This window comes from Lathyrus oleraceus, chromosome 6 (assembly GCF_024323335.1).
Source record: "Lathyrus oleraceus cultivar Zhongwan6 chromosome 6, CAAS_Psat_ZW6_1.0, whole genome shotgun sequence".
NCBI lineage: Eukaryota > Viridiplantae > Streptophyta > Magnoliopsida > Fabales > Fabaceae > Lathyrus > Lathyrus oleraceus.
This window is the reverse complement of record NC_066584.1, coordinates 332,332,153-332,360,001: the sequence shown is the minus strand read 5'-3', so window position 1 is coordinate 332,360,001 and position 27,849 is coordinate 332,332,153. Positions and strand designations below refer to the sequence as shown.

General features: G+C 39.7%; 1 protein-coding gene and 1 non-coding gene across 2 annotated transcripts; both read left to right on the top strand.

The window, feature by feature from the left end:
- Window positions 1-941: 941 nt before the first annotated feature.
- LOC127099367 (small nucleolar RNA R71) lies at window positions 942-1,047 on the top strand. The gene has a single exon (XR_007793878.1). It is a non-coding gene; the product is annotated as a small nucleolar RNA R71 (small nucleolar RNA).
- A 12,421-nt stretch (window positions 1,048-13,468) lies between these two features.
- Window positions 13,469-14,128, top strand: LOC127095500 (uncharacterized). The gene has a single exon (XM_051034180.1). It carries the CDS (start codon window positions 13,469-13,471, stop codon window positions 14,126-14,128), a length of 660 nt encoding a protein of 219 aa, XP_050890137.1.
- Window positions 14,129-27,849: the final 13,721 nt, after the last annotated feature.

The window sequence follows — 27,849 nt, the reverse complement described above, 5'->3', positions numbered from 1 at the left end:
ACAAGGAATGGAGAAATTTCCAGGATCTTTATGTTTCTTTTCTAATTTGTCCTCGGAAATAGCATTACATTCCAAAGGCTTCGGATCGTCAAGTCTACGTTTGTTGGTAAGGATGTCTTTGAGAAACTTTGCATAAGAAGGTATTTGGGTGATGGCTTATGTGAAAGGGATTTCTACATGAAGTTTTTCTATAACTTTAATAAATTTTTGATACTATTTATTGATCTGGGTTTGTTTGAGTCTTTGCGGATATGGTATAGGTGGTTTATATGGCGGGGGTGGTACGTAAGTTTTATCTTTAGGTTCTCCTCCTTTTTCTCGACCTTCCTGGTTTTCAGATTCATCTGGTTCCTTTACTTCGTCCGTGGGTTTGGTACATTCCTTAGAAGTTTCGGGTTCACTCAATCTTGGGTTTGGTGGCTCATCATAAGCGTTCCCACTTCGTAGGGTAATGGCATTGGCTTGTCCTCTCGGATTTTGTTGAGGTTGTCCAGGGAATTGTCCTCCAGGTGTAGTATGAGGGGATTGGTTTAAAGCTACCCGAGAGATCTGGGTTTCAAGCATCTTAGTATGAGTAACTATTTGGTCAACCTTGGTTCCTAACTGAGTAATCAATTCGTTAACATGAATGTTTTGGTTCATGAACTCCTTGTTTTGTCGGGTTTATGCACATATGCTCGACCTTAAGGGCTAATGCGTCCATTTTAGCTTGCATCATGTCTATAGAGCTTAGTTCATGCACTCCTCCTTGGGCTTCTTTCTTCTCAATTGCCGCTCGTTCGACTCCCCATGATTGATGGTTTTGAGCCATATCTTCGATGAGGGCACTAACTTCAGGGTAAGGTTTGTTCATCAGAGCACCGCCCGCGGCAACGTCGATGGTCATCTTTGTGTTGTAATGAAGTCCATTATAGAAGGTTTGAATGATTAACCAACTTTCTAAGCCATGATGTGGGCATGCTCGTAACAACTATTTATATCTCTCCCAAGCTTCGAACAACGATTCTCCTTGGTTTGGGTAAATCTAGTTATATGGTTTCGAAGAACGGCAGTCTTACTCGGGGGAAAGTATCTAGCAAGAAAAACTCTTCTAAGGTTGTCCCAAGTCGTAATGGAATTGGGTAGAAGGGAATCTAACCATGATAGGGCTTTATCTCTGAGGGAAAAAGGGAATAATCTTAAACGTATTGCCTCAGGGGAAGCTCTATTGGTTTTAAAAGTGTCTGCTAATTGAAGAAATATTTTTAAATGTTGGTTTGGGTTCTCAGTAGCGAGACCTACGAATTGTCTATGTTGCACTAGTTGCAACAGGGATGGTTTAAGTTCAAAATTATTAGCTGGGATGGTTGGGTTTACTATACTAGAACTAGGTTCTTCATTGGATGGTTGAGCGAAATCCTTAAGAGGTCTTTGGTTTTGATCTTCGGCCATAGCTCTCTTAATTCTATGAAAGAATAAACGTGCGCGAGCGTAACGTTCAGGTTCTGCCAGAGGATATACTAAGCTTAAACTTCCGGTGCTGCGAGTTCTTCGCATTGACCGGCGGGAAATAGCCTAAGTCTAAACGATATAACAACATGAAAATGAAATTTGACGAAATTGGTCCCCGACAACGGCGCCAAAAACTTGATGCGTGCTTTTCGCGAGTATACGAACGCGTCAGAGTAATATAAAAGATTGTCGAATCCACAGAGACCAAGTGTCAATCTATCGTTATCTATTGTTATGGTGTTTATCAGAGGCAAACAAAATAAGTGTTTTTAGAGTGTGCAATGAAAAGTAAAGTATTGAATAAAGTTTAATTAATAAAGACAGGATCGAATGTAATTCACATAATCAATTAATAATCCAAGTACTTGCTGATAGAACTACTTATGGGCAATGTTTCCTACTTTGAAAAGAACTAATTTAACGGGAATTATCGCTTTCGCATATTCAGAACCGAGTTGTACTCCCTAATCAAACCCTCTTATTGTCACTTATAAAAAGGCGCGCATTGTGTTAGAGTAGTAAACCTATTTTTAAGAAATATAGTATCTTGACTAAGTTGAAAAGTATTATAACCTGGATTTCTTAACCAAAAGAGGTTCTTACGAACCAGACTCTAAACTTATAAACGTGTCCGAAATAGTTTTAAAATCTCTTTTCTTCTTAAGTCAAAATCTCCTAATGAACTAAACAAAGCGCTTTCGTTGTTTTTGAAATAGTTAAAAACAATTAAGTTTAGATAGACGTTGGACGACTTTCGATCTTACCCAACAGAATTGAAGTGCGGGAAAACTTAAGTTGAAAGTTAAAATAGCCCTTAAGTGCTTCTACGAACAATTGTACGGATTATCGGTTCAATTACGATCCTTACATTCTAACCTTATAAATTTAGTTAGACATGGTAAAGTAAAAGTGCATTAATTTAAATAAAAGTAGTGCGAGTGCGGAAAGTAAATAAAAGTAGTGCGAGTGCGAGGAAATAAACAAAAGTAAAGCGAGTGCGAGGAAATAAACAAAAGTAAAGCGAGTGCGAGGAAATAAATAATTTAAAGCGAGTGCGAGGAAATAAATAAAAGTAAAGCGAGTGCGAGAAAATAAATAATTTAAAGCGAGTGCGAGGAAATAAATAAAAGTAAAGCGAGTGCGAGAAAATAAATAAAAGTAAAACGAGTGCGAGGAAATAAATAATTTAAAGCGAGTGCGAGGAAATAAATAAAAGTAAAGCGAGTGCGGGGAAATAAATAAGATAAAGACAAGTAATAAAAACCTGCTCCAATCAGAGGGTTGAATAAATTGCAAAGCGGAAATGAAAATGGCGACAGGATTAACTTCCTTCCAAAGTGCTCCAAACTCGATTACAGACTCGATCACAGACTTGATTACACAATTGTGGTAACACTCCACTGCGAAGCGATTACCACTTTAAAATACTGAATATATGCCTAAGTGAAACAAAGTTTGCTTCTAAGTTTGCTTCTGCTCTAAGTTTGGATGATTGAAAAAGTGATTTCGAGTTTCTATTTATAAGCAAGTAAAAAGATGGAAATGACAAGGATGCCCTTCAACTTGAAAATGGGAGGGAGAACTTTTCCTCTTGTGGCGCCCGCCACAAGGCCATGGCGCCCGCCACAAGGCCAATCTGAGGCGCCTTAGTGGAAGTAGTGGGGAACGTGGCAGTTGAGGGAAGTTGAACTTGGGCACGTCATGGCAAGGTCTATGGCGCCAGCCATGGTGGAAGCCACAAGTACAAAATGCTGAATTTTAGGGTTTTTAACTCTTTTTCACTCCTTTTCTCGATCGGGGCTCCGATTAAAGTAAAAACCTGAAAACAAAGAAAAACATAGTAATAATACAACAAAACTACTAAAATGCATGCGAAATCGGAGTCGAAAATACAGTGAATTTCAGTGTTATCATAACACACTAAGGTACAATGTACTTTATTAGAATATCTCTATAATTAGTATAATTATTAGGATATCTCTATAATTGGTATACATCATAATTGTATATTATTAGCTTCCAAATATAGACACTGTCATACTTGTATATAATGAGTATTCCTATCAATAAAAAGACAGGGATTAAATTACTTACATGGTATCAGTTTTGTCACGATCCTAACCTAAACCTTTCTCACCGCCGCTGATCAGTCACCATTTATAGTAAGTTTTCATTACTGATCCGACGCAAAACAGAGACATTTGACACACTGTGCACGCATTTAAGGTACAATTCGAGTAGTTTTACTTCCGTTATGTCATTTACGCATTTTTAATCTTTATTATGTTTTATTTTGTTTATTTTGATTTTATGCGTGGAATAGCTGTGTTTTTGTCAGGAAAATCCAGGTAGAAGAATCGGAGAACTCAGAACACGACAGTGCGAGAGTCCGGTACGAAAAATAGCAGAAAATCCCAGTACAGGAGGCCTGACACGGCCACCCGTGTCACCTGACACAGCCACCCGTGTCACCTGACACGGCCACCCGTGTCACCTGACACGGCCACCCGTGTCACCTGACACGGCCACCCGTGTCACCTGACACGGGTCGTGTCAGGGAAAGGAAAACAGAAGAAGAAAACAGTAGCCTGACACGGCCACCACTGTCAGCTGACACGGGCCGTATCAGGCAGAAACACTCCCCATGTTAGCTTGCCATGGGCGTGTCAGGGAAGACAGTAGGCTGACACGGCCACCCGTGTCAGCTGACACGGGCCGTGTCAGCCCAGGCCCAATATTTCCAATTTTTCCGGGATTTTCATTCTTCGGGCTTTGTGGAGACATCTTTGGACCTGTCCAACTGCTGTTGGGAACTTTCACTATAAAAAGAGGTCTTCTGCCAAAGGAAAAATCATCTTGGAATACAACAAACCACAATATTATGAAGCAATCAAGTATTACAGAGGTCAAGGAATTTGGAGAGCTAAAGAGATTCATGAGCGGGAGCGATTGAAGATCAAAGTCATCCAATTACTTGTAATGTGTAATTTTTATCTTGAATTGGTTTTAAACAATATGAGTAGCTAAACCCCCCAATGCTAGGGGGGTGTCCCTGATTTAGAATTGTAATGAATTTGAGTATACATTTGCATTTATAATATTTTATTTACGGTAACCTTTTGATGTGTTTATTGCTCTCTCTTTTGGACCAATCGAGATTGATCTATGGTTATCACCTAGGCTGGACCGCCAGTGATAAGGTTTTCATCAGGTTACTCTGCAGTAGATATCACCTAGGACTAGGGATACCCTGTATGAACCAGAGCATTCTTGATATTATACAGCTTAACTTCACCCTCATTGGCTATGGACATAGGAATGAGGGTAGATTGATTAAAGGTTTTCTCACCAAGGACTTGGGAGAAAATACCCTTGAGAACTGGTAGTAATTGATATTTGTTGATGCAATAGTAACTCAGAGTTATTACAGGGATAAATCATACACCTTCCCTGGTATTGTTCCTTTTTCTCCATAAACCCTTATTTTCTTATTGCTTTATTATTTTCCTTTTTACACTCAAAAAACCCAAATTAATACTTTTTGTTTAATTGAATGATAATTTAAACTCAATACTACGTGCAGTCCTTGAGATCGACATTTGGGGATTTTCCCCATTATTACTATAATAGGCAAAATAGTACACTTGCTATTTTCCCGATCAAGTTTTTGGCGCCGTTGCCGGGGACTGCCAAACATATAGAGTTTAATTTTATTTCAATTAAAATTTTGTTGCTCTGCAATAAAATTATTTTTCTGTCATTTATATTTTACTAACCAGTGTATGCGAGGAAAACGCTCAGCTGAAATTGCTTTTGACGCAGAGATCGAGAGAACCCTTCACATAAGACGCAGAGAACAAAGAGTGGATTCTACAGAAGAAAGTACCTCGGATCAACCGGAAGTCAAGGAACCAATGACTGAAGTGTTGGTGTAAGCCCTAAGGGCCAATACTTTTGGTACTTGTATCGAATTATTAAAAGGCTTTTTCTTTATTATGTTTGTTTAATAAAGTCCCTAGAATAGCTAGTCCGTTTAATGTATCAAGTATGACTTAATCATGAGATCACATTAAACATAAGGACACTATTCTTAAAGTATCCGTAGTCGAGCTTTATTGTGAAGTGGGATAACATTAAAGCATTAAGACTATTATGTTTGTAGACTGATGATCACATCTCATGGATCATGGATAAAGAGTTATCAAGTCTTAAACATAGGTATGAATATTAAGAGTAATATTTATACCAGATTGACCCGCTATGAGAATACTATATAGAAAGTTATGCAAAGTGTCATAAGTTATTCCCGTGGTGATAATGGTGTATACCACTCTTCGACCTGAAACCACTATGGATCCTAGATGTAGAGTCAAGTGCTTTGTTGCTGATCCAACGTTGTCCGTAACTGGATAACCATAAAGACAGTTGATGGGTACTCCACGAAGCATGCTGAGGGACATGAGTGACCTAGATGGAATTTGCCCATCCTGCGTAATAGGATAAATGTCTATGGGCCCAATATTGAACTGGACAAGGATGACATGGTCTATACCTTGTGTTCAATACAGACATAAGGGCAAAGGGATAATTATACACATAATTATTATCACAGGAGGTTTTGTCAGATCACATGACATTTTCGTGTCTTGGTTAGCAGTGATGTGTTACTAGATACCGCTCACTGTTTATTATGTTAAATGCGTGATTTAATATAATTGCCAACGTCGCGAAAACCTACAGGGTCACACATAAAGGACAGATTGATGAGAGATAGAGTAACTAAGGAACATCGTAAGATACGGTGCACTTAAGTGGAATACGAAATATGGTAAGGTACCACACGCTTAAGTGATTTTGGGCATATTATAAGATATGGGCCAAAATACACTTAAGTGGGCTTTTTAGCTTGAAGCCCACACATGTGGTTCTATAAATAGAACCCTTGGGTAGAAGCATTATCACTGAAGTGAAGATTTGGAATTTCGTTTCCCCCTCTCTCTCTCACTCAAAGCCTTCATTCGTACTAGCTAGCACTGAGATTGAAGGAACCCGTTCGTGTGGACTGAGTAGAGACGTTGTCATCGTTCAACGTTCGTGATCACTCCGTGGATTTGTATCCAAGGTTTTGATCGTTACAAGAGATCTGCACCAAAGGTTTGAATCGCCACAAGAGGTAACGATTCTATCACTGATCATGCCCATTCGTAAGGATCACTAAATGGAGAAATTTTTAAATTCCGTTGCGCCTTGGATGACAATTCTCCTTCACAGAATTGCCATCCAAGGCGCAGCAGAATTTAAAAATTTCAAGATTTAGTGATCCTTACGAATGGGCATGATCAGTGATAGAATCGTTACCTCTTGTGATGATTGAAACCTTTGGTGCAGATCTCTTGTAACGATCAAAACCTTTGATATAGATCCACGAAGCCATCACGAACGTTGAACGATGACAACGTCTCTACTCAGTCCACACGAACGGGTTCCTTCAATCTCAGTGCTAGCTGGTACGAATGAAGGCTTTGAGTGAGAGAGAGAGAGGGAAACGAAATTCCAAGTCTTCACTTGAGTTTTGAGTTTAGTGACAATGCTTCTACCCAAGGGTTCTATTTATAGAACCACATGTGTGGGCTTCAAGCTAAAAAGCCCACTTAAGTGTATTTTGGCCCATATCTTATAATATGCCCAAAATCACTTAAGTATTTGGTACCTTACCATATTTCATATTCCACTTAAGTGCACCGTACCTTACGGTGTTCCTTAGTTACTCTATCTCTCATCAATCCGTCCTTTATGTGTGACCCTGTAGGTTTTCGCGACGTTAGCAATTATATTAAATCACGCATTTAACATAATAAACAGTGAGCGGTATCTAGCAACATATCACTGCTACCCAAGTCATGAAAATGTCATGTGATCTGACAAGTCCTTCTGTGATAATAATTATGTGTATAATTACCCCTTTGCCCTAATGTCTATATTGAACACAAGGTATAGACCGTGTCATCCTTGTCCAGTTCAATATTGGGCCCATAGACATTTATCCTATTACGCAGGATGGGCAAATTCCATCTAGGTCACTCATGTCCCTCAGCATGCTTCGTGGAGTACCCATCAACTGTCTTTATGGTTATCCAGTTACGGACAACGTTGGATCAACAATAAAGCCCTCGACTCTACATCTAGGGTCCATAGTGGTTTCAGGTCGAAGAGTGGTATACACCATTATCACCATGAGAATAACTTATGACACTTTGCATAACTTTCTATATAGTATTCTCATAGCGGGTCAATCCGGTATAAATATTACTCTTAATAGTCATACCTATGTTTAAGACTTGATAACTCTTTATCCATGATCCATGAGATGTGATCATCGGTCTACAAACATAATAGCCTTAATGCTTTAATGTTATCCCACTTCACAATAAAGCTCGACTACGGATACTTTAAGAATAATGTCCTTATGGTTAATGTGATCTCATGATTAAGTCATACTTGATACATTAAACGAACTAGCTATTCTAGGGACTTTATTAATCAAACATAATAAAGAAAAAGCCTTTTATTAATTAATAAATAATTCGATACAAGTACCAAAAGTATTGGCCTCTAGGGCTTACACCAACAATCTCCCACTAGCACTAGAGCCAATCAAGCATACCCCTAATGCCCATTGATCTAGTATGGCCATCATGCTTCTGCTGCGCAAGAGGCTTTGTCAGTGGGTCAGCAATATTGTCAAGTGTAGGTACTCTACATATTTTCACATCTCCTCTATCTATTATCTCTCGAATGAGGTGATAATGCCTAAGTATCTGTTTGGATCGTTGGTGAGATCTAGGCTCCTTAGCTTGTGCGATAGCACCATTATTATCATAATAGAGACAAATGGGATCCACAATGCCAGGAACTATGCCAAGTTCACTAAGGAACTTTTGATCCAAACAACTTCCTTTGCTGCACTTGAGGCAGCAATATACTCGGCCTCGGTTGTAGAATCAGCAACTGTATCTTGCTTTGAACTTTTCTAGCTCACAGTGCCACCATTTAAGCAAAACACATAACCATTGGAACCATTCATATTAAAGTGTCTCAGCACTTTGTCTATGTACTCTGACTTAGGCCAAGCATTTTATGATCTATCTCTATAGATTCTGATTCCTAATTTATAGGTTGCTTCACCTAGGTCCTTCATAGAAAAGCATTTCCCCAACCAAGACTTTACTTGTTGCAGGGTAGGGATATCGTTTCCAATGAGTAATATGTCATATACATATAATACCAGGAACACGATCATGCTCCCACTAACCTTCTTGTAGACACAAGGCTCATCTTCGTTCTTGATGAATCCATATTGTTTTACTGTTTCATCAAAACGAAGATTCCATGAGTAGGTCACAGGCTCATCTTGATCCATGAGTAATACATCACCTTGATCTGTTATGAGATATCCATATCTCTCAGGTAGGTGACGTATCCTGCTTGACCTACGCTGGTCTTGTTCTACTTGAGCAGGTTTCTCTTTACACAACTATTTGTGTTTCCTGCTCTAATTCCTCCATAGGTGTATCGGTGCTTTGTGATTCTTGAATTTCTTCAAGCTCTACTTTCCTCCCACTGATTCCTTTGGAAATAAAATCCTTTTCTAGGAAAACTCCAGTTCAAGCGACAAACACTTTGCCCTCAGAAGGATTGTAGAAGTGATACTCTCTTGTTTCTTTAGGATACCCCACAAATAAGCATTTGTCAGATTTGGGCTCAAGCTTAGTTGAAATTTGTCGTTTCACATAAACTTCGCAACCCCAAATCTTCATGTAAGACATATGTGGTTTCTTACCACTTCATATCTCATATGGTGTCTTCTCAACCTTTTTGGATGGAACACGGTTAAGTGTGTAAGCTGCTGTCAACAGTGCATGTCCCCAAAAGGAGTTTGGAAGATCGACGTGACTCATCATGGATCAGACCATGTCCAACAGGGTTCAATTTCTTCTCTCAGATACACCATTCCATTGGGGTGTTCTAGGAGGAGTGAGTTGGGATAGGATCCCACACTCTTTCAGATGGTCATCAAACTCTAGGCTTAAATACTCACCACCTCGATCTGATCAAAGAGTTTTAATATTCTTACCTAGTTGGTTTTGTACTTCATTTATGAATTCCTTGAACTTTTCAAAGGACTCTGATTTGTGTTTCATTAAATACACATAACCATATCTACTGAAATCATCAGTGAATGTGATGAAGTACTGAAAACCTCCTCTGGCTGGTATGTTCAGTGGTCCACATACATTAGTATGTATGAGGGCCAAAAGATCATTAGCTCTTTCACCTTTTCCCGTGAATGGAGACTTTGTCATCTTTCCAATTAAACAAGATCTGCATGTCTCATATGATTCATAATCAAAAGAGTCCAAGAGTCCATCTTTATGGAGTTTGGAAATGCGTTTCTCATTTATGTGGCCTAATCGACAATGCCAAAGGTAAGTTGGATTTAACTCATTAGGTTTTATCCTTTTAGTATTGATGTTATAAATTGGCATTACAAGATCAAGGACATATAATCCATTGTTCATTTGTGTAGTAGCATACAATATATCATTCAAATAAATTGAGCAACAATTGTTCTTTATTATGAATGAAAAACCAAACTTGTCCAAACAAGAAACGAAAATAATATTCCTGCTAATTGCAGGTACATAATAACAGTTCTCTAACTGAATTATTAAACCACTAGGTAAAGTCAATTCATAAGTTCCTACGGCTAAAGCAGCAACCTTTGCTCCATTGCCAACTCGTAGGTCGACTTCACCTTTTGCCAAATCTCTACTCCTTTTTAGTCCATGCACATTTGTACAAATGTGAGAACCGCATCCAGTATCTAATACCCATGATGTAGAAGTAGATAAATTAATTTCAATAACAAAAATACCTGAAGTTGAAGTCTCTACTCCATTCTTCTTATCTTCCAAGTACTTTGGGCAGTTTCTCTTCCAGTGTCCGGTCTTACCGCAATGGAAGCAGGTGCCTTCTTTTGCTATGCCTTCACTAGGCTTTAAAGAAGCAACGATGGGTTTGGGTTTGGCAACTTCCTTGCCTTTCCCTTTATCACCCTGCTTAGTGGGCCTTTTGTTCTGTCTCTTTCCATTTCCGATCATCAGAATGGACTTCCCTTTTGACTTCAGATTCTGCTCGGCAGTTCTTAACGTGGCGAGCAGTTCAGGAAGAGATTTGTCCATTTCATTCATATTGAAATTTAGGACAAATTGACTGAATCTATCTGGCAACGATTGCAAGATTAAATCAGTCGCAAGTTCCTTTTCGAGGGGAAAACCTAATCTCTCAAGGTTTTCCGCATACCCAATCATCTTGAGCACATGGGGACCTACAGGGGCTCCCTCAGCTAACTTGCCTTGAAAAAGGGCTTTTGAAACTTGAAACCTCTCATGCCTTGCTTGCTCTTGATAGAGCATCTTCAGGTGTTCGATCATATCGAACGCTGACATGTTCTCATGTTGCTTTTGCAATTCTGAGTTCATGGTAGCTAGCATGAGACAAGCAGTTTCATTGACATCATCGACATGCTTCTTATAAGCATCTCTTTCTGCCTTAGGTGCAGAACTAGGAGGTTCCTCTTCAGGAACAGGTGTCTCCAAGACATACAACTTTTTATCATGTTTGAGGACAATCCTCAGGTTTCGGTGCCAATCCAGAAAATTTATCCCAGATAATTTTTCCTTATCAAGGATTGATCGCAAAATGTTGTTAGAGGTGTTTGCTGTCATGGTTATCTACATAAGGATTAATGAAAATATGAGTATCATTGACATATTTAATTAGGCCTTTAATTAAATATGTTCCCACTATTTTACTCAAAACAAATGACCCTCATCATTTGATTTCGAAAATCCCGTTGGAAGATTTTCTAGTGGGTCGAGATCCATATTTCACTTCGTTCTAAGTCCGCGTAGGCGGATTACACAAAACTAGGTTATTTAGGTAGGAACTCCTTCCAGTTGTATCTCATACAACTCTCGAAAATTTCAGTTGGGTGAATAACTCCTTATTCCAATCCATCATATGGATCATTCCCAACTCTTGCTTCTAAACATATATAATATTATTATAATTAAGTTTGACCCATTGTTTTAGCAGTTGGATATTACAATTATCCCATCGCACCTTACCAATATAGAAAATGCACCTCGCGTAGGCGAAACCTACATTGTCCGATACTAGTCTTGATGAGTGCTAAAACTTGGAAAGCAAACACATATAATATTATTATAATTTATTTAGTTAAGTTTGACCCATTGTTTTAACAGTTGGATATTACAATTATCCCATCGCACCTTACTAATATAGAACATGCACCTTGCGTAGGCGAAACCTACATTATTCGATACTAGTCTTGATGAGTGTTAAAACTTGGAAAGCATAAACTTAATATTTAATTTGAGGGAATTGCAATTTTTCTGATCTCACCGGCTTATTTATCATATAAATTGCCTCTCACATGCATCAACATACATTCACATGCATCAACATACATACATACATAATGAAACAGTTATGGCCCCTAGCGCAAATGTTCTCCCAAGCCAATGAGAGAACCTAAGCTAACCTAACAACGATCTAAGCTTCTCTAAGCAAGATCTTCAAGGTTGTCCTCCTTTGGCACTGACTTCTTTGACGCAGAGATCGAGAGAACCCTTCACAGAAGATGCAGAGAACAAAGAGTGGATTCTACAAAAGAAAGTACCTCGGATCAACCGGAAGTCAAGGAACCAATGGCTGAAGTTCCTCCAATCCCATCTCCTCCACCTCCGGAGAGACTCCTAGGTGACTATGGAGGTGCAAACGCACCGGTTGGTCGACTGACCATAGTTAACCAACCGGTGAATGTGACAAATTTTCAACTGCATCCTAGCACGATCAATCAATTGGAAAGAAAACCTTTCACCGGAAAGGCTAATGAAGATGCTAACAAACACCTACAGAGATTTCTGACCATGAGCACCACCTTGAAAATTGATGGTCACACTGATGAAGCAAAAAAATTAAGAATGTTCCCGTTCATGTTAGCTGAAGACGCGGAAGAATGGTTCTATTCTCTCCCTGCCGGTAGTATCACTTCCTGGGAGGAGATGGAAACTGCATTCTTAAATGAGTATTTTCCAGCATCAGTATTCCTGAGAAAAAGGTATGAAATTCTGAATTTCAAACAGAAGGATGGTGAATCATTGGGAGACACTTACAAAATATTCAAAAGGATCTTAGTTGCGTGTCCCACTCATAATATGGATCAGACAGAACAAATGCAGATGTTCGTTAATGGGCTGAAAATAAAGACTAAACAGTTGATTGATACAGCAGCCGGTGGCTCAACAAATTTCTCAACAACCATTGGTATAAAAAGGATTATTGAAGCAATAGCTGCTAATGAGCATCTAGAGCTATATGACAGGTGTACCAGTCAGCCAGACAGGGTAATTGATCTTAAATTAGAGACAAATAAAATCTGTCTGGAAGACACTGTTGCTGCCGAAGTAGACAAAAAGTTGAAAGCTATGAATATAGGTACTCAACAGATAACACAGGTTCAGCCAGCTCAGGCGAGTACTTGTGAAATATGTAATGGACCTCATCACACAATCTATTGCTTTGCGACCCCCAACAAATTAAAGAGATCAAATTCTTGAAGCAAAATAATCCCTACTCTAATACCTACAACCCAGGTTGGAAGAATCATCCAAACTTCTCCTGGAAAGATTAGAAAGGGAATGTTCCGCAACAAGGTACATGGTAATATCAGACTCAGTATCAGCAACAACAACAACAATAACAGGCACCTAAAAAGGCTGATTGGGAGATTGCTATTAAAAAGTTGGCAGCCCATAGTATACAGTTTCAAGAAGAGACAAGGACTAATCATAAAAACACCACAGCCTCCATCAAAAATCTCGAAGTTCAGATGGGACAGATAGCACAACAATTAGCATCCAACTCTCAAGCCCCTGGAACCCTACCTAGTGGTACGATAACAAATCCGCAGGAATATAACACTGTTAACGCTGTCACAACCCGAAGTGGAAAGTCAACCGAGGTTAATGATATCGAAAAAGATGGATTAATAGAGGTGGATTTAGAAATCAAGGAAACAAAAGTCCAAGATGAAGAAGCAATACCACCTCCTGTCCAGGATAAGGAAAAGGTTCCTAAACCCATAATCAAACTTCCTTACCCTCCACGACAGAAGAAGAAGAATCAACATGAGAAGAATTTCGAGAAATTTCCGGAAATGTTCAAGAAACTCGAAATCAATATCCCTTTTTCGGAAGCATTGGAACAAATGCCAATATATGCCAAGTTCATGAAAGACACAATTTCCAAGAAGCGTTCCACTGATACTGAACCGATCATTCTGACTGAAACATGCAATGTCGTTCTCCAAGGCATGAAAATACCAGTGAAAAAGAAAGACATGGGATCAGTTACTATTCCTTGCACTATTGGTGATCGAAAATTCAAGAAGGCTCTGATTGACTTAGGAGCAAGTGTAAGTTTGATGCCACTATCCATCTATAAGAAGCTAGGCATCGGTTCTGTTCAAGACACTCGAATGACCCTTTAGTTTGCGGATCGCTCAGTTCGGCGACCCTATGGTATTGTGGAAGATGTTCTTGTGAAAATTGACAAGTTTGTCTTTCCAGTCGACTTCGTCATTTTAGAGATGCCGGAGGATGAAGAGATCCCTCTCATATTGGGAAGACCCTTTTTGGAAACAGGACCATGTATGATAGATATTGAGGAAGGAACTATGACCCTCAAGGTCTATGATGAAGAGTTAAAGATAGATGTGAGGAATACCATGCAATACAAAGATGATGTCGGCACAAACAACACTATAGAAATAATCGACCAAGTAATTGCTCAAGAAAATAACCAGCATAGACCCCAGTCACCTCTAAACCGGGTCTTAAGCTTGTCCATTTTTGAAAGTAATAAAGATGAAGAAGAATCTGAGGTGCTTGCTCTTATGGAAAAACAACCTGAATGGATTAGATCTAGACCACAATGATGGGAAGATCTAAGGCCACCACCATCCGATGTCACTAAAGAACCCAAAAAAGGGGTGAATTTGAAGCAGTTGCCAACAAATCTGAAGTATGTATTTCTAGACACTGAAGAAAAATGTCCATCCATCATTAATGCTAGTCTACAGAGCGTCCAAGAGGCAGAACTCATTCAAGTGCTAAAAAAATACAAGGGTGCAATCGGATGGGCAATTGAAGACTTAAAAGGTATAAGCCCTACTGTTTGCATGCACAAGATCTTAATGGAGGATGACCACAAACCCATAGTGTAACCGCAACGAAGACTTAACCCAACCATGAAAGAAGTGGTGTGCAAAGAGGTTGTAAAACTCTTGGATGCAGGTCTAATCTACCCTATCTCCGATAGTTCTTGGGTAAGTCCAGTCCACGTGGTACCCAAAAAAGGGGGCACAACGGTAATAAAGAATAAAAAGAATGAGTTGATTCCAACCCGCACTGTTACAGGTTGGAGAGTGTGCATCGATTACAGAAGGCTAAATTTGGCAACAAGGAAAGATCACTTCCCGTTACCATTCATTGATCAAATGCTGGAAAGGTTAGCAGGACACGGGTAATATTGTTTCCTAGACGGCTATTCAGGGTACAACCAGATTGCAGTTGCTCCGGAAGACCAAGAGAAGACTACATTCACATGCCCCTATGGTATTTTTGCTTATAGAAGAATGCCATTTGCCTTGTGCAACGCACCGACCACATTTCAAAGGTGTATGACTTCTATTTTTGCTGACATGCTCGAAAATCATATGGAAGTATTTATGGATGACTTCTCGGTGTTCGGTTCTTCATTTGATAACTGTTTGACTAACCTATCACTTGTTTTAGAAAGATGCCAGCAAACAAATTTGATCCTGAATTGGGAAAAATGTCACTTCATGGTTCGGGAAGGAATCGTATTGGGACACAAGATCTCCAACAAGGGTATCGAAGTGGATATAGCAAAAGTGGAGGTAATAGAAAACTTACCACCACCAGTAAATGAAAAAGGTATCTGAAGCTTCTTAGAACATGCGGGTTTCTACCGCAAGTTCATAAAAGATTTCTCCAAGATTGCCAAACCATTGACTAGTCTGCTGGTAAAAGATACCCCATTCTTATTTGACAAAGACTGCAGGAAAGCCTTCGAGACCTTAAAAAAAGAGCTGGTGTCAGAACCCATAGTTATTGCCCCAGATTGGTCTCTTCCTTTTGAGATAATGTGTGATGCAAGTGATAACGCAGTGGGGGCGTGTAGCGGTGTATTCGTCACTTTATGATTTATTGATTAAATCAAAAGCAAAGCATACAAAGAATTGAGTCGCCACCGCACTTTTATTTATCCAAGGGAATGGCTAAAAAGCGAACAAAAGCCTAAGAAGTTTTACACATAGAAAACCAATGAAAAGATCAGAGATCTGGGTAAGGGGTTAATTACGCAATGGGAAGGTGTTAGGCACCCAAAACGTCCTAGGGACTCCTAGGGAGCCCTTTTCACACTTGTTGTACGAAATGTTATTTGTTTATGAAATATTTATTGTGCAAACATGGATTGAAGGGATGAGAAAAGAATATACAAGTTATTATTTTTGTGTTTGGATGGATAACCATTGCCTACGTACCTTTACAGGATCAAAACCTCGTAGTTCGGCTAAAAGATTTCCAAAATATGGGTGAATTCATTTTAAAACAAAAGCCCTAAGGTCTTTCGTTATCCACGGGAGAAAACTCAACCTTATACAAACAACAAGTCCACCATGTGAGAAAAGCTTCAACTTGCTAGTGAGGGGTTAACCCTATAATAAGCAAGGAAGTCTTACAATTCAATCACTAAGGACAAAAGGTGAGATTAACATCAACCAACTAGGATAAATCAAACCTATAGCTAATGTATGAAAACTTATCAAGAATGGACAAAGCCACAAAACAATTGAATGAGTGAAATTAACCAATTAGGATTATTCACAAAAGGTGTCAAAGTATGATTAGAATTCAATTCAAAAGAAGTATTATGAAATGAGGTTGGAAAAATCAGAGGCTTAAGGCCTAGGTTTCTAATTTGAAATCATGTCAAGATGTTTGCACAAAGTTTTCAAGTTTGGGTTAACATGCAAAGATGGAGGTTTAAAGAAACAAAAGGTGGAAGGTGAGGGATGTAAAACTTCTTAGATGTTCACCTCTCGAGATCATATGTAGATGATCAAAGTGATTCCTTTGGAATAAGCAAAGAGCAAATAACAAATAAACAAGGCAACGAGATACCGGATGCTAATCAATGGACTTACACCAATCTCCTAAAACAAAACAAACATGGATACCAGATGCCAATCAATGGACTTACACCAATCTCCAAAGAATGATCATAGGAAACAAATGCCAATAAATGGGCTTACAATTGACTCCTCACATACAACAAGCAAAACAAATGCAATAAGCAAAAGGAAGCAAGTTGCCAATAGATGGTCTTACACTCGACTCCAAGGAAAGGAATGCCAATGAATGGTCTTAGTTCCAAACTCCTTCCAAATCATGGGAAACAACCGCCAATAAATGGACTTACAATTGACTCCTCAATGGACAAACAAAGATGTCACAAAGATATGAACAATGATCATGAAATTATGTACAATTAATGATGATAAATGCACAAAGACACACATAAGCAGATATGCACAGATGAATCAAGTAAGCAGACAAGCAAATCAATTAGCACACACTATATACAATCAATTAGGCTCAAGCAAGGTTAGGCCTTAAAGCCAACTGGAATGGGGTATGTTATGCTCTTAACCCTAACATTGAGAGTTAGGGTGAAGCAGATGAAATGGAGATGAGGGGTGTGCCTCATAGCTCTTATCCCTGGCCTGGGAGAGCTTTAAACAATAGAATGTGTGGGAGTTCAGAAAGTTGGAACTCTTCTCCACAAATGATTGACTCTATAAGATCTTGGGTTAGTATCCACAATGCATCAACACATGGTGTGAGCAAAGTGAATGACACACTGAATAGCAGGAGATGGATTACACATCTCTTTTATCTGCCAATTGCCTCATAAGAGGACTTTTCCTGCTTGGCACAAAAAGTAAACAATCACAAGCATTGCCTCTTAAGGAGGACTTCAGACAGGTGCCTACCAATAACAGTAGGTCTTCCAGACTACATGAAGATTAGAGATTATACCTAAGTGGTTAAGCAACCAAGCAAAAGCAAGTTCAAAATGAACTTAAAGCAACTTATGTACCTGTGGAAACATCAAACAAATCAGTACAAAGTTCAGACAATCAAACAACAGTCAATAAGCAACAAACAATCCCAATGTACACAATGTGTAAGCCAAAGGTCAAACTCAAATGAGTCAACATCAACCTACAAAACACACAAAGATTAGTAATCAAAGGTAAACATCAATGCTCAAGTGATGAAGCATCATTAACCATGGAACTTGGATGTTCAACCTGAAATCAAAGCTCAAATGTGAGAGGCAAACCACTAGGTCAAAGCCTAGGGTCAAAGGTGAAGAAAAAATCCAAAACAGAACTTGAAATTTGACATGAATCAACTTCAAACACATCTTGAAACATTCCAAAAGGTCTCACATCAATATCAATAACCAAAAGCATTTCATGATCAATTGAAGTTCAAGGCAATTTTAAAGCTCAAATATGATCAACCAGAATGAAAAATCTCAATTAAATCAGAAGTGATTCAAATAATTCCAACAAAATTCATGCTCATTCACAACATTCATAACATGCATCACACAAAAAATCAGGACAATTGGAGATCATTTGGCATGGCAAACACATCACATAAGTTGAACATCAAAAGGTGTGACACAAATTGTCACACCAACTTAACATGATCATAAAACAGAAATGACAATTGATAAAAAAATCAAATCAACACCAAAATGGCAAGCAATGAGTCTAGTTTCATCATGAAAATTTTCAAAATCATTGGATCAAAGACCAGCATTTCACAAATGTATAAGCATGGCAAGGTCAAATAAGCATACATGTTCAAACATTCTAGCACCAAAAATTATTCAGCCAAGCACAACTTGTGAAAATATGATGATAAAAAACTAGAGGGAATCAGGATCACAATGCAAAAAACCTGGTAATTTTTGGATTAATTTTCGAATTGATATGAATTTTGCAAGTTTGAGCACAAATGAAATAAACATGTGACACAAAAATGGATTAAAAATGAAATATTAATTTAAATTTGTAAAAAAATGGCGCCAGCAGCGTGAAACGCTGCGTTTCATTTATTCGCTGGCCTGGTCAACACGCGCGGTCAAAGGAGGGAGCCAATCAGAACGCAGCATGGCAATCGAAATGGACCAATGGGAAGCTAACCCTAGGATAAACATGCAGGCCACAGTTTTATGTTGCAAAAGCGAATCAAAAGCGTTGCCAAAGCCAGGACTTCATCTTCTTCCTCGTGAAGAAGATGAACAGTAACTGTTCATGTGAGCTCAAGAATAATTGCTCCAGAAATCATAATTAAAGACATCATCACATAGTATATTCCATGGAGATTCACGATCAATGAATAACTAAGCATAAATCCACATGTTAAGAGAGAATCGAGCAAATCAATTTTCATGCATGGTTCTTTAATCTACCATAACTCAGCCAATAGGTCACTAAAATTCATGATTCAAAGCTCAGCATGATCAGCAAACCTAGATCTACAATAATATCATGATAAATTTGAGAAATAAGAGATTCGAATGGTGACCTCTTGAAGAGCAGCAACTGGAATTCGTGTGATTCGAAGCTTGCAATGGCTCAAAGTTCCTCTATGAAGCTTGTATGGGTGATTGATGGAGAGATTGAAGTTCAAATGCACTTGAATCCAATGGATTTTGGATTTGCCATGGATGCTTTCAAGCTTCAATTATGAACAAAACAGGCACGGTTTCTCTTGAATTCTCATTCAAACTTGCTCAAGAATGCTTCAGGAATATGAATTGATCAAGAGAAATGGATCTTGTTTGAAGAATTTTGAAGAAATTTTGAGAGATTTGGATCTAGATCTGAAAAAATGAATTGTTCATTAATGAAAAAATGAATTAAGCTTAAACCAAATGCAGATGGAATTAATTGAGTTTTAAGGTGTAAGTGCAAATTTGGTTTTCACCCCCAAATGCATGTGTGAACAGTGCACGAATTTCCCTTATTTTTACTTAAAACCAAATTTTAAAATCAATGGCAATGGCCAAAAGTTCTAACGATGCACCAATTTTAAATTTCATGTTTTCCCTCCAAAAATCAATGAATTACCAAATGATCATATGAATATAATTTGTGCAATGCAATGCATGATTTGGAAACTAGAGGTCAAAAGGAGAAAAATGCAAAAAGAGCCATCCATTTTGGAGCTTTGGTTGAGAAGTTATGGCCATTTGAATCTTCAAGTACACTTTGCCATGTTTTGATCATATCTCCTTAACCACACATGAGAAATAGATGATCTTGGACTTTTTCGAAATGGGAGAGAAAGATCTACAACTTTTATGTTCAACAAAATTTCATTTGAAGCTTTCTTGATGAGTAATTTGAAGTTGAAGTTAGGCTAAAACCTTTCCATTTTTGGCAAGTTCAAATTATAGGTCACTTTCTATTTTTGGAAAGTTTTGACCTGACTTTAAATTCTTCAATGTTGATGTTTGAAATGTCAAATGAGACTTGTTTGAACATGAATGGAGTATTTCTAATCATTTCCCACCTCCAAATCCACAGTTGACTTGGCTGTTGACTTTCTAGGTCTTCAGTTGACCTGGCAATGTTCTGATAAAATTCAAGCCTCTACCACTTGGGATTTTGCTTCAAAATAACATCATGGTTCATATGAACTCTTGTGAATGATTGTGGGGTCCAAATATCAAGAATGACCACCATCTATTGCTCAATGAATGCCTTTGATTGCCTTGACTGTTGATTGCTTCATCTGCAAGACAAAGGTTAGATGACATATTTTTGTACTTTTGGTTAGTGGTAAAAAGGAAAGCAATGATATACAAATGCAAACATGCTTGGTGATCAAGAATCACTTTCAAAAAGATAACCCACCCACAGGGAAGGAAGCAAGGTGCACAATGATCCTTGAGGCAATGAAATGATATGATATGATGCCATGAGGGATCTTAGGGACAAAATTGGGGTCTTACAGGGCGGTACTAGGGCAACGCAAGGAGAAGCTCTCGCATGTGATCTACTATGCAAGCCATGTACTCAACCCTGCTCAGATGAACTATGCTACCATAGAAAAAGAACTCCTGACGGTGGTATACGCCTTTGACAAATTCAGATCCTATCTGCTGGGATCAAAGGTAATTGTTTATACTGACCATGCTGCTTTGAAATATCTTTTTGCAAAACAGGAATCCAAGCCGAGACTGCTGCGATGGATCCTCCTCTTACAAGAATTCGATTTGGAAATCAGAGATAAAAAGGGTAGTGAAAACACTGTTGCTGATCACTTGTCTCGGATGACTTCGATTCAAGAAACTGAAGCACACCCCATCAGAGATGAGTTCACGGACGAACGCATTCTAGCCGTTACGCATATCCCATGGTTCGCCGATTACGCGAACTTTGTGGTAGGTGGACTGATACCTGATGACTTTGACTCTAACAGACGAAAAAAGTTTTTGCATGATTGCAGGTTCTATGTATGGGACGATCCATTCCTTTACAAAAAGGGATTAGATGGTCTAGTCAGGAGATGTGTTCCAGAGGAAGAGCAGAGGGACATTTTAAAAGCATGTCATAACTCTGAATATGGAGGACATTTCAACGGAGACAGAACCGCAACCAAAGTCCTCCAATCTGGATTGTACTGGCCCACACTGTTCAAGGATGCCTAAGTAGTGGTAAAAGAATACGACCGATGTCAAAGAACAGGAAACATATCTAAAAGAAATCAGATGCCTCAGAATGCCATGTTAGAGGTCGAACTGTTCGATGTATGGGGGATAGATTTTATGGGACCCTTCCCACTGTCCTTCGGAAAATAGTACATTATATTTGTTGTGGACTATGTGTCAAAATGGGTGGAAGCAGTTGCACTGCCCATGAATGATGCAAAGGTGGTGATCAACTTCCTCAAGAATTGTATCTTCGCACGGTTCGGGGTACCAAGAGCACTTATTAGTGATGAGGGTACCCACTTCCTAAACAAATTGATGGAAAACCTATTGCGGAAATACAATGTAAAGCATAGAATAGCCACTCCATACCACCCTCAGACCAGTGGACAGGTTGAGGTATCCAATCGGCAGATCAAGCAAATCCTAGAAAAAACTGTCAGTGCCTCTAGAAAGGATTGGTCAATCAAACTCGATGACGCACTATGGGCATACCGAACAACGTTCAAAACACCAATAGGTATGTCCCCTTATCAGTTAGTCTATGGTAAAACTTGTCACCTGCCACTAGAACTGGAGCATAGGGCATTCTGGGCCACCAAATTCCTCAACTATGATCTGGCCAAAGCAGGAAAGTCTAGGATCCTCCAATTACAAGAGCTAGAAGAGTTCAGGAATTGAGCGTATGAGAATGCCAAGATCTACAAAGAATAAACCAAAACCTGGCATGACAAGTGCATTCAGAAGAAAGACCTTTAGGAAGGACAACTAGTATTATTATTCAACTTAAGGTTGAAACTCTTCCCAGGGAAATTGAGGTCCCGATGGTCGGGACCCTTTGAGATACAAAAGGTATTTTCCCATGGAGCCGTTGAACTAAGAAATCCAGCGAACAGAGACACGTTCAAGGTAAATGGGCAGAGAGTGAAACCTTACATACAAGACCAGGAGAATGGTCCTATAGAAAAAGTCCGTCACACCTAAGCAGAAGAAGAACTGTTGAGCCATGCGACGTTAAACGAAGCGCTCCGTGGGAGGCAACCCACGCTTTTTATTTCTAAGCATGTTTTGTGTGTCTATAGGTATACAAGAGCCCCACAGGAAGGAGCCAGCGGAACCAGCGGTTAACCTGACAAGGAAACCTAAAAAACGGCCAAAAGGATAGCCTGACACGGCCACCCGTGTCAGCTAACACGGGCCGTGTCAGAAGAGGAAAATTTGGAAAGGATATTTGGAAAAACAGTGGCCTGACACGGGCCGTGTCAGGACCATTATAAGAAAACTGATTTTGAGGATGAAAAAAACAGTGGCCTGACACGGCCAGCCGTGTCAACTGACACGGCCAGCCGTGTCAACTGACACGGCCCGTGTCAACTGACACGGCCCGTGTCAGGACCACTGTAACAGAAGGTTGGAAAATGGTAAAAACAGTAGCCTGACACGGCCACCCGTGTCAGCTGACACGGCCGTGTCAGGCGTGCGAAAATTTTGATTTTTTTTTTAATTTTTTGAAATTTTTGTGGGCCCCACCCACTTAAACCATTCTTAACCACTCTTTTTCCTTAATCCCTCATCATTATCAGATTTTTCACCACTTTTCCATACTCTCTCTCATACTTTTCATCTTCTTCTCCCACTCTCTCACAAACTCCATTAACACTCACTCACCTCACCACACAAAACCTCACATGCAACCAAGGTCCACTCACCTATAGCCCAAACACCCTTCACAAATATTTCTCACCTCGCTGTCCCGGTCGCAACCACGGTTTTAGATTTTTCTAACTCGAAAGTTCGGAATTTTCCTTTTTTTGCAGGTCCAAAATGTCCTCGAACAGAATCCTTACTGGAAAGCAACAACGTGCAGAGATGGCAAAGTCCCAGAAGCGCCCGAGCCAGAATCCTAATCCCCACAATATTGTGTTTGACAACCCGGAGCAAGAGAGATGTTACCAAATTCACCGGAAACGCAAGCTCACGCCGACCCGGTATATGTGTGAAAAGACTCTAACTGATCTAGGGCTGAAAATTGAGGTAGACCGCATGTTCCACGTCTTGGGCATGCTTGAGTTTATGAGTTTGGAGGCGCCGACCTACGAGCGCATTACTCTCGAGTTTCTCAGCACTTTTGGAGTTTCAGCTCGAAAAATGGTGGGTTAGCACAACCAGGTATTATTTCGGTACTCTTCGCTTCCGGTTGTTTAACAATTACCATGAACTGTCTGTTGAGGAGTTAGCTGCTATACTCCGCCTCCCGCTGAACGGACCCGGAGCGGTCCCAGACGGGTTTTCTCCTAAGGATTTCTGGATCGCCATAACGGGGAGGATGGATTACTCCTCCAAAGGTGCAAAAGCATCGGGCATCCAGAATCCCTGTTTCAGGTACGCCCAAAAAGGTCTAGCCTACATATTGTTTGGTAGAGGCAACAACACCAGAGTAGCTACTCAAAGAGAGCTATTGTTCATGTACTCGATGGCTTAGAACAAGACCATCAATGTAGCTGCCTTTACAGCAGACTACCTGGGGAGAGTCGGCCGAGCAAACTCCGGCGGCATTTCCGTGGGAGGTATGATCACCCAGTTTACATTGCATTTCGGGTATCAGGCTGTTTTACTCGAGGACACGCAAATCGCAGGTAATACTAAAATTGACATGTCTGCTCTGATTGCCCAAGGTATGATTGTGGTTGCCCCTACCCATTATTGTGTCCTCATTCATAAACGGTTTATCATCGCTCTGCCGGATCCGGACAGAGTAACTATCATTGATTGTGCGAATTGGCTGTATGTGAGCGCCGATCCCGACGTGGATGAGGGCCACGACACTGACCATTTTTATTCAGGTGACCAATTTGTAGATGACCAGGAAGAAGGACGAGAAGAAGAATATCCTCAAGCACCTCCTGAGCAGTTTGTTCCATAACCTCAGGAACCCACCCAACAGGCGGAAGGTTCCTCATCTTGGTCAACTGACCAATGGGGCTGGATACAAACCGAAATAGGTGACTTGAGGGCTAAACAGCAAAGGCAAGGCATCGAGCAAGCCCATCAGGGAGCGATGTTGGATGACATGAGCAGCATGATGCGACAGTTGATGTTGCATTTCCCGTAACCGCCTCCTCAGTAGGACTCTGTAAGTTCCCTCCTCCGCGCTTGTTCGCAAACATTGTGGACAATGTTGGGTTCAAGTGTGGGGGAGATTTTATGTCTTTCATTTGCAATTTGTTTGTGTTATTTTTACTTTTTAATTTTGTATTGAATGTACATTATGCTGCAAGTGTGTGTGTCAAGTCTGTGTTGACAAGTTGGAAAAGTAATGATCACAAGTGAGAAGTGGATGAAAGATCACACCACTCACCATTGCTTGTTGTGAAGGATCTCCCCAGAAAGTGACACTGCTGAAAGTAAAGATCGGATGCAACGTACACAGCTTAATCGACATAAGTATCCTGCACACTCCGAAGTAAGAAAGCAATTGCACCAAATTAAGAAGCACTGTGGATCCTGTCAAAGCTGAACCAAACCAAGTGACTCAGAAAAGGCCAAACACATTGATCATCATGAGCGTCATTCAGGTTTGTCTTTATCACTCTTAATTTGCGGAGACTCTCTGGGTCTGTCACTGCATGATCCACACACTGAGGCACGTTGTTTGTAATTAACCTCGAGCCTTTCTAGCCATCCCGCATTATTATATCCTTCGTTAACCCCATTTGAGCCTATATCCATTTTTTTTGTTTAAAACACCATGAATGTAACCATTGGCCAAAAACACTTCCTCACCCTGCTCAGAGTCATGAGAATATATTCCAATTGTGTTGAACATCTAAGTTTGAGGTAAAAAACCCAAAAAGCTCTCAAAGCCCTAGAAGATGCAAAAACAATAGAAAAAGAAAAAGTGATGAATCGAGAAAAAGAAAGAAAAATAAAAATCAAATACTCGATGATTCAAAAGAAAGAAGCACGGAAAAGGGTAATCGGAAAAATTCAAGAAATAAGAAAAGAAAACCGAGGAAATAAACGAAGCCAACACAGGATGTAACATCGACTCTGAGCCAAAAGCCCCTTGTTGTCCTTTTTTTGTGTGAATCCATACCTTAACCCAAGCCAAGCTACAACGTTAAAGACCTCAAAAGTGTGTGTGTTATGTGTAGGTGATGAGAAAAGAGAGACTATTCAAAATTGTGAGTGATATTGCATACTTTGAATTATGAGTGTAAACAGTTAACCCCGAGAGAATTGGTGAGAATGTGAAATAAGCTAACAGGTGAAACGGTGCTTTAAAGTGGAAGTGTGAATGATGACTTACGAAGATGGGTAGGACTTGGGGAAGAAAAGGGGAAGACGTTTATGAATGATCTCAGAAGTGGTGGAAAGCATAAAGAATTCTGGGGAGTGATACCAAAACATTACTTGGGACAAGCAATGAGCTAAGTTTGGGGTTGTGATCAGTCACCATTTATAGTAAGTTTTCATTACTGATCCGACGCAAAACAAAGACATTTGGCACACTGTGCACGCATTTAAGGTACAATTCGAGTAGTTTTACTTTCGTTATGTCATTTACGCATTTTTAATCTTTATTATGTTTTATTTTGTTTATTTTGATTTTATGTGTGGAATAGCTGTGTTTTTGTCAGACAGATCCAGGTAGAAGAACCGAAGAACTCAGAACACGACAATGCGAGAGTCCGGTACGAAAAATAGCAGAAAATCCCAGTATAGGAGGCCTGACACGGCCACCCGTGTCACCTGACATAGGCCGTGTCAGGGAAAGGAAAACAGAAGAAGAAAACAGTAGGCTGACACGGCCACCCGTGTCAGCTGACACGGGCCGTGTCATGCAAAAACAACCCCCGTGTTAGCTTGCCATGGGCGTGTTAGGGAAGACAGTAGGCTGACACGGCCACCCGTGTCAGCTGACAAGGGCCGTGTCAGCCCAGGCCCAATATTTCCAATTTTTTCGGGCTTTTCATTCTTCGGGCTTTGTGGAGACATCTTTGGACCTATCCAACTGCTACTGGGAACTTTCACTATAAAAAGTGGTCGTATGCCAAAGGAAAAATCATCTTGGAATACAGCAAACCACAGTATTGTGAAGCAATCAAGTATTATAGAGGTCAAGGAATTTGGAGAGCTGAAGAGATTCATGAGCGGGAGCGATTGAAGATCAAAGTCATCCAATTACTTGTAATGTGTAATTTTTATCTTGAATTGGTTTTAAACAATATGAGTAGATAAACCCCCCAATGCTAGGGGGGTGTCCCTGATTTAGAATTGTAATGAATTTGAGTTTACATTTGCATTTATAATATTTTATTTACGGTAACCTTTTGATGTGTTTATTGCTCTCTCTTTCGGACCAATCGAGATTGATCTATGGTTATCACCTAGGCTGGACCGCTAGTGATAAGGTTTTCATCAGGTTACCCTGCAGTAGATATCACCTATGACTAGGGATACCCTGTATGAACCAGAGCATTCTTGATATTATACAACTTAACTTCACCCTCATTGGCTATGGACATAGGAATGAGGGTAGATTGATTAAAGGTTTTCTCACCAAGGACTTGGGAGAAAATACCCTTGAGAACTGGTAGTAATTGATATTTGTTGATGCAATAGTAACTCAAAGTTATTACAGGGATAAATCATACACCTTCCCTGGCATTGTTCCTTTTTCTCCATAAACCCTTATTTTCTTATTGCTTTATTATTTTCCTTTTTACACTAAAAAAACCCCAATTTAATACTTTTTGTTTAATTGAATGATAATTTAAACTCAATACTACGTGCAGTCCTTGAGATCGACATTCAGGGATTTTCCCCTTATTACTATAACAGGCAAAATAGTACACTTGCTATTTTCCCGATCAGCCACTAATCCTCTGTTTTACCATGACAGAAACAAACTCCCATTCCTAAACTTCTGATGACACTTCATCAACCTCTCAAACCAACCCTCATCAGGCAGTGAAACCTAACTTTCACTCCGCCTTCGCCATCAACAACATCAAAACCATAATCCTGGTGACGTTGGAAAATGATTCTAATCTCTACCTCTCATGGTCTGCCCTCTTCAAGGTGCAAGCACGTGTTCAGTACGTACTTGATCACATCATCCCGCCATCAGATGCACAGGCCATACAAGCATCATCATACCTTAAGGCTAAGATTCTGAACTTTGGAATCGGCTTGATGCGGTGGTACTGTAATGGATGTACGCAACCGTCTCGCAGGATATTCTTCAATCAATCCTCGTCGTTGATGACACTGCCGAAGAATGTTAGAACCGCATCACCGTTGTGTTTCTGATAACAAGCATTCACGTGCTGTACAATTAGAAAATCAATTCAGCAACACAAACCTGGAAGATTTTCCATCGAC